The sequence below is a fragment of the Gossypium raimondii genome, chromosome 8 (assembly GCF_025698545.1).
Source record: "Gossypium raimondii isolate GPD5lz chromosome 8, ASM2569854v1, whole genome shotgun sequence".
Taxonomy (NCBI): Eukaryota; Viridiplantae; Streptophyta; class Magnoliopsida; order Malvales; family Malvaceae; genus Gossypium; species Gossypium raimondii.
Genome location: NC_068572.1, coordinates 18,725,967 through 18,737,711, shown reverse-complemented (window position 1 = coordinate 18,737,711; position 11,745 = coordinate 18,725,967). Strand labels below are relative to the sequence as shown.

Below are 11,745 nucleotides of genomic sequence, written 5' to 3'. Positions count from 1 at the left end.
TATTTTTATTGACACCCTCAACGTTACGATTTTTTTAGAAATTAACCCAATTTTAATGGTAAACGTGAGTTGATCGTTAATCAAATTGCAGGTTAACATAGAAGTCCATGTGGCATGCCATATAAGTGCACGACGTCATAGATGATGTCATCTATTTAACAAAAAAATTTTCTCATATTCTCTCTTGCCAAACACCATTTTTCTTCTTCAAAACACATGGTTGGCTCATTTCATCTACAATAATTTCCTTTACCATGATTATAATCATGCTTTTGTGTAATTTTTGTAAACCCACACCACACTTTTAGCTTAAAATCATTGTTTTTTCACCCCATTGTCGACTGTCATTTTCTTCTCTCATTTTCTCTCTTGTTGAACACCATTTTTCTTCTTCAAAACATATAGTTGGCCCATTTCCTCTACAAAAATTTTCATTACCATGACTATAATCATGCTTTTGTGTATTTTTTGTAAACCCAGACCACACTTTCAACTTAAAATCATTGGTTTTTTCCCCACTATCGAGTGCCATATTTTTCGCTCATTTTCTCTCTTGCCAAACACCATTTTTCTTCTTCAAAACACATCTGGTTACTTCTTTAATTTGGGATTCAAGCAAAGCTAAACCCCATTTAACATTCACATGTAAGCTTCATACTTTTCTCTCTAATTCATTTATGTCATCAAGATCTATTTAGTTTCTATTACTGGGTTTTCAAAAAGAAAATTCACATAACAGAGGAATGGGAGCTTACAAAGCAGATTATGACTATGATTACTTGTTTAAGGTTGTCCTGATTGGTGACTCTGGTGTCGAAAAAACCAACCTTTTTTCTCGATTTACAAAGAACGAGTTTAGCCTTGAATCTACGTCCACCATTGGGGTTGAGTTTGCAACCAGTAGCATTCGTGTTGATGATAAGGTCATTAAAGCTCAGATTTGGGACACTACTGGCCAAGAAAGGTTTTTATTTTTTTAATGTCTTTTTCTTTTTCCTTCACATTATTTTCTGGGTTGCAAATCTTGATCTGGGTTTTTATTATTTTTGCTCAATTTATCATTTCCTAGGCAATGAATGAATTGTTTTATAATGTTTCTTGTGCCTATTAATTCGTTTTCTTTTTTGAATATAAAAAAAATGCGTTTCATTTTCGAATGTGTATATTGTTTTTTTGGGGAGTTTGGATGGACTAGGAAGAAGAAAGAAATGGTGTTTGGCAACAGACAAAATGAAAAAAAAATGTTAAATAGATGACATCATCTATGACGTCGTGTGCTTATGTGACATGCCATATAGGCTACTATGTTGACCTGCAGTTTGATTAACGATCAGTATGAGTTGATCGTTAAAATTAGATTAATTTTTGAAAAAAATTGTAACGTTGAGGGTGTCAATAAAAAAACTTAAGAGCTCAAACCCAAAAGCCCACAAACATTGAGGGTTTTTTTTTTTTTGCAATTATGCCTATATTTTTTTCTCTTATTTTGCTTTGAAAAAGTTTTCAAATATATATGGATTTAAATTTATGTGCTCTAACATCAAATATATATATATGGATTTTTTATTGTTTCCATTAAAAGGTTACTTTTAATCCCACATTGACTAGAGAATACTCTCATAGCACACTTCTTCATTATTTTTATTAAAAGTTAATTTTAATCTACATTGACTAGAAAGTGCATTCATAGTGCACTTCACTATTTTCATTAAAAAATAATTTTACTCCTTAAAATTTAATTTTAATCCCACATTTACTAGAGAACACTCTCATGCTAACATTTAACTTATAAATAAGTGACAATTCTTCCCTATTTTCATAAAAAAAAAGAGAGTAAATTTTAATCCCAGATTGGCTAAAGAATACTCACATAGCTCACTTCTTCTCTATTTTCATTAAAAGTTAATTTTAACTCCACATTGACTAGAGAATACTCTTATACCTCACTTCTTTACTAGTTTCATTAAAAACTAATTTTAATCCCCAACAAAAGTTAATTTTAATCTCACATTTGCTAGAGAACATTCCCTTGTCACACTTACCCCATAAATAAGTGTCAATTTTTTCATTATTTTCATTAAAAGTTATTCTTAATCCCACATGTACTAGGAAACACTCTCATATTTCACATTTACCTTATAAATAAATGACAATTTCTTCACTATTTTCGTTAAAAGTTAATTTTAATCCTACATTGACTAAAGAATACTCTCATAACTCACTTCTTCTCTATTTTCATTAAAAAGTTAATTTTAATCCCAAATTGACTAAACAATACTCCCATAGATCATTTTTCACTATTTTCATTAAAAATTAATTTTAATCCTTTAAAATAATTTTGATCCTTTAAAAGTTAATTTTAATCTCATATTAACTAGAGAACACTCTCATATCTGACATTCATGTAATAGCCCGTTTTTAGTGAAATTAGAACAGTGGTTTTGGGACCACAAATACGATGAGTAAATTATTATTTTTTATTTTAATGTCTATAGAAAGTTAGTAAGGTTGTATAAAAATTTTGTTAAGAAATTTTGACGTTTGCATGTTTAATTATGTAAAAAGGACTAAATCGTAAAAAGTGCAAAAGTAGAGTTCTATTAGTTAAAGGGGTCTAATAGATATGAAATTATAAAGTGAGAGGACTTAGATGGTAATTAGACCATTTGAGTGGTTAGTGGATATTCATGGATTGGTTTTGTTGAAGTTATTAAAGTTTTTAAAGGTTATTTTGGTAATTAGGTAAATAAAGGTTAAATTTAATAAAACCAAAAATTCATTCATCTTTATCAATCCATCTTCCACCGAAATTAAAAGATAAAAATCATGGAAGCTTGCTAGGGTATTCAGTCAACTAAATTTCGAATGTGTATATTGTTTTTTTCGGGGAGTTTGGATGGACTAGGAAGAAGAAAGAAATGGTGTTTGGCAACAGACAAAATGAAAAAAAAATGTTAAATAGATGACATCATCTATGACGTCGTGTGCTTATGTGACATGCCATATAGGCTACTATGTTGACATGCAGTTTGATTAACGATCAATATGAGTTGACCGTTAAAATTAGATTGATTTTTGAAAAAAATCGTAACGTTGAGGGTGTCAATAAAAAAACTTAAGAGCTCAAACCCAAAAGCCCACAAACATTGGGGTTTTTTTTTTTTGCAATTATGCCTATATTTTTTTCTCTTATTTTGCTTTGAAAAAGTTTTCAAATATATATGTATTTAAATTTATGTGCTCTAACATCAAATATATATATGGATTTTTTCATTGTTTCCATTAAAAGGTTACTTTTAATCCCACATTGACTAGAGAATACTCTCATAGCACACTTCTTCATTATTTTTATTAAAAAGTTAATTTTAATCTACATTGATTAGAAAGTGCATTCATAGTGCACTTCACTATTTTCATTAAAAAATAATTTTACTCCCTTAAAATTTAATTTTAATCCCACATTTACTAGAGAACACTCTCATGCTAACATTTAACTTATAAATAAGTGACAATTCTTCCTATTTTCATAAAAAAAAAAAGAGTAAATTTTAATACCAGATTGGCTAAAGAATACTCACATAGCTCACTTCTTCTCTATTTTCATTAAAAGTTAATTTTAACTCCACATTGACTAGAGAATACTCTTATACCTCACTTCTTTACTAGTTTCATTAAAACTAATTTTAATCCCCAACAAAAGTTAATTTTAATCTCACATTTGCTAGAGAACATTCCCATGTCACACTTATCCCATAAATAAGTGTCAATTTTTTCATTATTTTCATTAAAAGTTATTCTTAATCCCACATGTACTAGGAAACACTCTCATATTTCACATTTACCTTATAAATAAATGAAAATTTCTTCACTATTTTTGTTAAAAGTTAATTTTAATCCTACATTGACTAAAGAATACTCTCATAACTCACTTCTTCTCTATTTTCATTAAAAGTTAATTTTAATCCCAAATTGACTAAACAATACTCCCATAGATCATTTTTTCACTATTTTCATTAAAAATTAATTTTAATCCTTTAAAAATAATTTTGATCCTTTAAAAGTTAATTTTAATATCATATTAACCGAGAACACTCTCATATCGACATTCATGTAATAGCCTGCTTTTAGTGAAATTAGAACAATGATTTTGGGACCACAAATACGATGAGTAAATTATTATTTTTATTTTAATGTCTATGGAAAGTTAGTAAGGTTGTATAAAAATTTTGTTAAGAAATTTTGACGTTTGCATGTTTAATTATGTAAAAAGGACTAAATCGTAAAAGTGCAAAAGTAGAGTTCTATTAGTTAAAGGGTCTAATAGATATGAAATTATAAAGTGAGAGGACTTAGATGGTAATTAGACCATTTGAGTGGTTAATGGATATTCATGGATTGGTTTTATTGAAGTTATTAAAGTTTTTAAAGGTTATTTTGGTAATTAGGTAAATAAAGGTTAAATTTAATAAAAACCAAAAATTCATTCATCTTTATCAATCCATCTTCCACCAAAATTAAAAGATAAAAATCATGGAAGCTTGCTAGGGTATTCAGTCAACTAATTTTGCTTTCATGGTATGTGTTTCAATTCCGTTTTTAATGATTTTTATATTTTCGGGATCGTTGTAGCTTAATCTAGCTAGCCTAGGGATCAATTTGAAAAATGTTAAATATTTAGGGTTGTTACATGAATGCTATTGTGTGATTCTTGATATTTAATGGTAGATTATGAGTCATTGTTGATAAATAAATAAGTTCTGTAAAGTGATTTTTGGAGAAAATGACATTTAGGGACTTATTTGTAAAATTACTAAAATTTCAAGTTAAATTCATGAAATGATGGTTTTATGAATTGGTATAGGTCCCTAGTGAATTCGACTAGTAGGATATGGGGATTAAAATGCTTAGATTTTAAATTTTAAACTTAAGGACTAAATTGTAAAAAGTTAAAAAATGTTAGGGGTAAAATTGTAATTTTGTAAGAATATGAAATATGGACTGAATTGAATAATATAAGTATTAAATGGATTGAATTTGTATATTTAGATCAAGATAGACCACGTATGGACTTAGATCAGAGGAAAGCTAAAGTCTTGGATTAATCGACTTTGTTGTTACGCTCAAATCGTCAAGGTAAGTTTGTAGTGTTTTAATACAAAATGCATTTATATTTGTGTACTTGTATTATGATGCTTTAATTATTATGTTTTTAGAATAATAATGAAAAATTGCACATACGTGCCCCTGTTTGTACTTCGATACCCCTGAACTGCACATACGTACCCCTATTTGTACTTTGATACCTCTAAAATGCACATACGTGCCCCTATTTGTACTTCGGTACCCCTAAATTGCACATATGTGCCCCTATTTTCACTTTAGTACCCTTGAATTGCACATACATACTTCTGTTTAGACTTCGGTAATTCTGAATCAAATAACATGTGAATCGTATTCAATTTATTGTTATATTAAATGATATGCTACATTCTTACTAGGCTTTATAAGCTTATTCATTCTTGTGGATTGTTTTGTAGATCATTGTTGCTGACATTTTAGACGGATCAAGCCTTCAGCTCACACTATCCATTGGCTTTGGTAGTTTTTGTATCTCCTAAGGTAGTGGCATGTATAAACTTACGTAGTTGAATTTGAGGTTGGAATGTAATTAGGATGTTATAAAGTGGTGTTTAATGAATGTGCACATAATAACCAAATGTGTCTGTGTTCTGATGTCATGTATGCATAATAAGCTATTTTGGCATGTATAAGTTGTTTTGGTACCATTTGATGTTGGTTAGTTTGTGTCATTTTGGTACTTATGATGCATGAAAGGTATGGCTCAAATGGTAAGTTATATTGAAGTTTTAATGATCATATTTGAGGTATGATTTGGTAAAAGTTGAGTTATGTTTGATAATAGAAATGTGATCAACATATGCATGTTTTGGTAAGTTTGCATGTTTGCAATTGATGTGCCTTGTATGGCATATTGGTTGAATGGTTTTGAACTTTTGAATTGGTCATTTCATGTTGGTTTTGGTCATGTTTTGATGCTTTGATTAGGTGTTTTAAAGGCCTTTAGACGGTTGCTTGAATTGGTGATGGAAATGGCTTATTTTTAGGAAAATTCATGTTCATACAGTCTGAGACACGGGCATGTGACTTAGCCATGTGTGACACACGGCCAGACGACACGACCGTGTGTCCCCTTTAAGTTTTAATGCATGCAGGTCAGGATGTTACACGACCTAACACAAGGCCTGGCACACGGGCGTGTGGCTTGGCCTTGTGACCCAACTTAGAGAGTTACACGGGTGAGGGCACGGGCTGGGATACGACCGTGTGTCCCTATTTCAATTGTTACACGGCCTGAGACACAGGCGTGTGTCTCAGCTGTGTGACCCTTGCAGTCCACTTTTTCTTGTACTTTCTGATTGTTTCCAATTTGGTCCCGAATTGTTTCTAAGGTATTTCTAGGGCCTCGAGGGCTCGATCAAGGAACGTTCTATATGTGATTGAATGTAATTAGATAATGTATGCAATGAGGTATGAAATGAATGTTTTATTGTTTCGCTTGTTCCGTAAGACTCCGTAACCCTATTCCGGGGACGGATAAAGGTTAGGTGTGCTATAATTCACCTTATAAATAAATGACAAATTAAAATGCGCACAACAGGGGAAGGATCGAAAGGGTAATTTGTCCAAAACGCCCAAACGCTGCACAACAACATGGATTAAATTGAAACAATATTAAAACACGTGGCCAAAATTAAAAAACACTGATTTAAGCACCCCTCAAAAAACAGAGGACTACTTGTGCAAATGGGCCATAAGGGCAAAAGCGCGCAGATCACTGGGCCATTAAACAACACCCTTTTTTTTTTAAAACATTTTAAAACCAAATTAAAACCTAAATCTAAAGGCTTTTTGTTAAATCTGCAGAAGAAGGGAGAACGCCGTTCCCATCCTCGATCGCTTCATCTTCGAGACCTTCGCCTATTCAACTCCATCTCGGACAGAGGAAATGAGGGCGTCAATGCTTCGCAATGGTAAGTCCCCTTCACCTTACCCTTTTCGTTTATTCGTTTTAAGAAATCGAAGAAAAACCAAAAAATAATGAAAACAGTACCAAAAAAACAGAGGAAAAAGAGAACCAAAATTTATCACCTTAAAAAACAAAAAAAAATCTCTTTTCTCTCTTGTATTTTCTTTTAATTTTTCAATACAGAATTTTGCTACCCCCATTACAGATTCGATTTGACTTTAAATAGCCAAAATCATGAAAAGAAAAAAAACCCCCAAAAACCTCTTTTCCACCCTTTACTGTTCTTGGTTGTTGCAGGTGCGAGCATGTGGCGTGCGTGAGTCTTGAACGTGGGACGGTGTGGAGGCTACTTGAACGTGGGGAATGTGGTGCTGTTAATTGTCTGCTAGGATTTCTCATTGTTTTAGGCCAATTGGGCCCTGTAATTGGGTTTAGCTTGGCCCAAGTTTTATTGGGTTCAATTGTATTTAATTTTAGTATTTGATTTGGACTGTGTAAATGGTTTTGGGCTTTAGGCTTAGTTGGGCCCGGGTCAAAAATTGGGTATTACATTCACTATTTTAATTAAAAAGTTAATTATATTGGCTAGAGAATACTCTCATAACTAATTTCTTCACTTTTTTATTAAAAATTAATTTTAATTCCACATTGGCTAGAGAACACTATTATGCTTACACTTACCTTATATAAGTGTCAATTTTTTCACTATTTTCATTAAAAGTTAATTTTAATTCCACAATGACTAAACAATGCTCTTATAACTCACTTCTTCACAATTTTTATTAAAATGTTAATTTTAATCCCACATTGACTAGAAAATACTTTCATAGTTCACTTCTTCAATATTTTAATAAAATTAAATTTAATCCCTTAAAAGTTAATTCTTATCCCACATTGGCTAGAGAACACTCCCATGCTCACACTTACCATATAAATAAGTGTAAATTTCTTCACTATTTTCATTAAAAAAATTAATTTTAACGCCATATTGACTAGAGAATACTTTCATGTCTCACATTTACCTTATAAATAAGTAACAAATTCTTCACTGTTTTCATTAAAAGTTAATTTTAATCCCACGTTAACTAAAGAATACTCTTATGATTCACTTCTTCAGATTTATAAATATGAATCCCACGTTAACTAAAGAATACTCTTATGATTCACTTCTTCACTATTTATAAATATGAATCGTGGTGATTATAATACAATACTAATACTAAGATTTTTAGAGGTACTTTTATTTTTCAAATAAATAGTGGTAATTCCAATACAATGCATTTAAAGTCAACAAATAGTTATGTGTAAAATTATATATATAATATAAATTAATTAAATGTATCATTTAATTTAAATACAATAAACTCGTATATCTATATAAAAGTTTTAATTTACACTATTATTAATTAAAGGCGCATTGATTGTTTTATAATTATAACCAATATTACCATCCGCATATATTATATTATTTAAATTTACTTATTAAATAACTTATTATTAGATACAAATTTTGATAGATTAGACTCAAATTTTGACAAGTTTTCATAGTTTTTAAGATTATAACTGATTTACATACTATGTCAGCTTATGCATCACACGGTTAAAAAGTTAGTATATATATTATACACAAATCATAACTAGCCTTTTATTGAAAGCTAAACCAAACTTATATATATTTATTTATATGTTTCATATCATCAAAAGCAAAAGAAAAAGAAAAAAAGAAAGAAGCATTTATCACTTGGCACTAAATAGGCTTATCAAGTTACCCTTTATTAGTTTACAATTTTCCATATTTACCCATTAAAACTTAATTATAATTATTAAAACTTAAACAAATCTTGTCACCAAAAAAGAAAAAAACCTTAAACAAATCTATGCCTAACAGTAATAAAGTATTAGAAGTCAAGAAGCAACATTAAAAGAAGGAAGCTTATTGGATGGTGAACTGATTTTTATGAACTCTTAATTAAAAGTTATTCATCGTAATTAAACCAATTAAATAATATGTTTTCTCTTGCACTCGATATTTTAATTCTTCCATTCCCATTAAAATTCTTAGCTTTGTAAACATTTTTAGTGCTTCTTAGCCTTAGAACTGAGATTCTCTCCTATATTTGTCCAGGATCAAAATTGAAGAATCTTTTAAATTTCTCTAGTGGTCTTGGCAATCAAACTTCTAACCAATTTATATTATCCTAACTTTAAAAGCTATATTACTAATTTGCATTTGACCTAATTTGGATTATTCGTTTGTTTGAACTTATTTTTTTCTATATAATCAGTATGGTTGTTTATGTTAGCCTTTTATAGATATTGAGAGAAGGTCTTATATAAAAAAAGTGTACATAATCAATACTAGTTTTTAATAGATATTGACATAATTATATAAAAGATTTATTCATTTTCAAATGTGTATATTGCTTATAGAATAATGCTATCTATTCCAGATTCTTTTGCAGTAACTGAGGAAAGTTTTTCAAAATTAAAATTGATAAAATCATACTTAACATCAACAATGTCTTAATAAAGATTAAACAAATCATCTATTTGATCAATTGATAAACAAATGTTACAAAAATTGATTATTATAATTTAATAGAGTTAAAAAATAAAATTTAAATAAAAAGTTATAATTTTGTAATAGTTAATTAATTAAAAAAAAAGTCACATTTTATAATTTCAAGAGACACCTCTAGTTCTGACATCAAATGCGAAAATGTTTCTTTCAAGGACGATTGATACACCTGGGATAAGAATAGCCATATGAAAGAATTGAGAATGTGGATAATGTTGATTTGCTTGAAACAGATGTGACTATTGATGTTGCAGATGTGAAACTCCTCTATCAAACATAATATATTTTTGGTATATTTGAAAATTAGTCCTCCTATTATATTATATATAATGCTATACCATTATATATAATATATAATAATATTAATAGTTTTTATATATTAATGATTAAACATTATAATTTTATGTAATATTATATCTTTATTATAATTTATGATTAAATTATAATTATATATATGTACTAATAGTTTTAGTAATAATTATATAGTATGGAGAGAGTTTATTATTGATGTTTATTATGATTGTTAAGTTATAAATTCGAGTTTTTTCGGGCTGAGTCGAATTTATCTCAAGCTCAAGCTAGATCGAACTCAGATTCAGACTTTTTCAAATTCAAGTTTTGCTGCACTCGGATTTTCTCAATATCAGACTTTCTCATATTCGAATTTTTTCGAGTGCGAGCTTTTTGAGTTTAGATCTATTACAAGTTCGAACTTTTTTAAACTCATATAATTATAGATTCGGATCAACACTGATAAACTTTCAAGCTCGAATCTATTTTGTCAATTTTAATTTTTCCAAGATAGGATAATGTTAAATACAATCGTCAAAAACTAATAACTAAACCTTCATTTAGTGCTAGAATGGCGTGGTTGTTTATGTTGGGATAAGTCTAGCCACACCTTCTTCACATCATGCTTCCTTAAAATTTTCTAAAAAAAAAAGAAAAAGTCAACGATTTCTATTTTGTTAAACTAAATGAGAACTTTTTCTTTTTCTTTCCTTTTGGCTCCCCACAACAAACCACCTCCCTTCCCCTCCACCGTAGCTACTGCCAAATTCATCAACATAAAATCTTTAAATCAGTATAAACTTAGAGAAAGAAATAACAGTAAATAAGTTAGTATACTTTCACAAGAATCAAATCTGAAAGTATGAGTTGTCTCTGAATTATTTGGGTTTTAGAAAGAGACGAATATTTAGCACCTAATCATCCCACTTAAAAGTACAAGGCCCAATGCACATTCGATAAAATGTCCAATATTGTATTTATTCTTTGAAAATGTATAATATAATACCTGAACTATCAATTTGTATATTACTTAATATTTGTACTATCCAATATGATACATATACTTTAAAAATGTCTATTATGATACCTAGAGCTAAAATGTTAGTGAATGTTAAACCATAAATTAAAATTTAATATATGAAAACTGTCATTTCCCATATTTTTAATTTCACATGAATAATATATCATTACATGAAAACTATATTAAATAAAAGATTAAACTAAATTAAATTAAAAAACACCTAAACCTAAATCACATTTAATATAGCTAATAAAAATGTAAATATTAAGCTTAAATAAGCAAAAACATTGTACTCACTGTTTAACAAAGTCATCTTCTGTAAAAAGTTTTAATTTTGAAATCAAATTCCTTCCGATGAAATCCTAATTGCAGAAAATTGATCTTGATTCTTCACCTTTTTAATTTAAATTTCATGAAAACCGAAATCAAGCCATTATTCAAATTCAGCAAGTAAAGCGAGAGACGTAATTCCTAAACAACAATTTGCTTGTACAAAATAAGAAACTTTTTTGAAAAATTTAAGGAGAAATAATTGAAAATTTTGGAGTTAAAACTTGTTAGCACAACCTATTACAACTTTGCTGTTTAAATCTCCTTTGAGAAAAATCAAATGCAAGTTGATATTTTCTTTTCTAAAGTCAAACTTATATTGTTTAAGTTTGATTGTTTGTCTTCTACTTTAGTTTTATTTTATTTTTTTATATTTTTCACAATACCATATCATTTATGTGAAACTGTTAATTTAAAAAAAACATGTCAAATCTTTATCAATTGATTTAACTTTAAGTTTAAAGATTATAATAATTT

General features: G+C 28.9%; 1 protein-coding gene across 2 annotated transcripts; it reads left to right on the top strand.

Moving 5' to 3' along the window:
* The first annotated feature begins 204 nt into the window (after positions 1–204).
* Positions 205–5,801, top strand: LOC128043118 (ras-related protein RABA1f-like). 2 transcript variants are annotated; one of them, XR_008198872.1, is made up of 4 exons: positions 206–645; positions 789–964; positions 5,047–5,133; positions 5,538–5,796. XR_008198872.1 is itself a non-coding variant. In XM_052635285.1 (2 exons), exons 1-2 carry the CDS (start codon positions 744–746, stop codon positions 5,557–5,559), a joined length of 243 nt encoding a protein of 80 aa, XP_052491245.1. In that variant the 5' UTR covers positions 205–743; the 3' UTR covers positions 5,560–5,801. The 2 variants fall into 2 exon arrangements, 1 of the variants encoding a protein (XP_052491245.1); XM_052635285.1 differs by lacking the exon at positions 5,047–5,133 and having other exon boundaries at positions 205–964; positions 5,538–5,801.
* Positions 5,802–11,745: the final 5,944 nt, after the last annotated feature.

Coding starts and splice junctions, on each gene's coding strand:
- LOC128043118 (XM_052635285.1), top strand. CDS start 744: ATGGGAGCTTACAAAGCAGATTATGACTATGATTACTTGTTTAAGGTT. Junction 965..5,537: donor GACACTACTGGCCAAGAAAG/GTTTTTATTTTT, acceptor ATTGTTTTGTAG/ATCATTGTTGCTGACATTTT.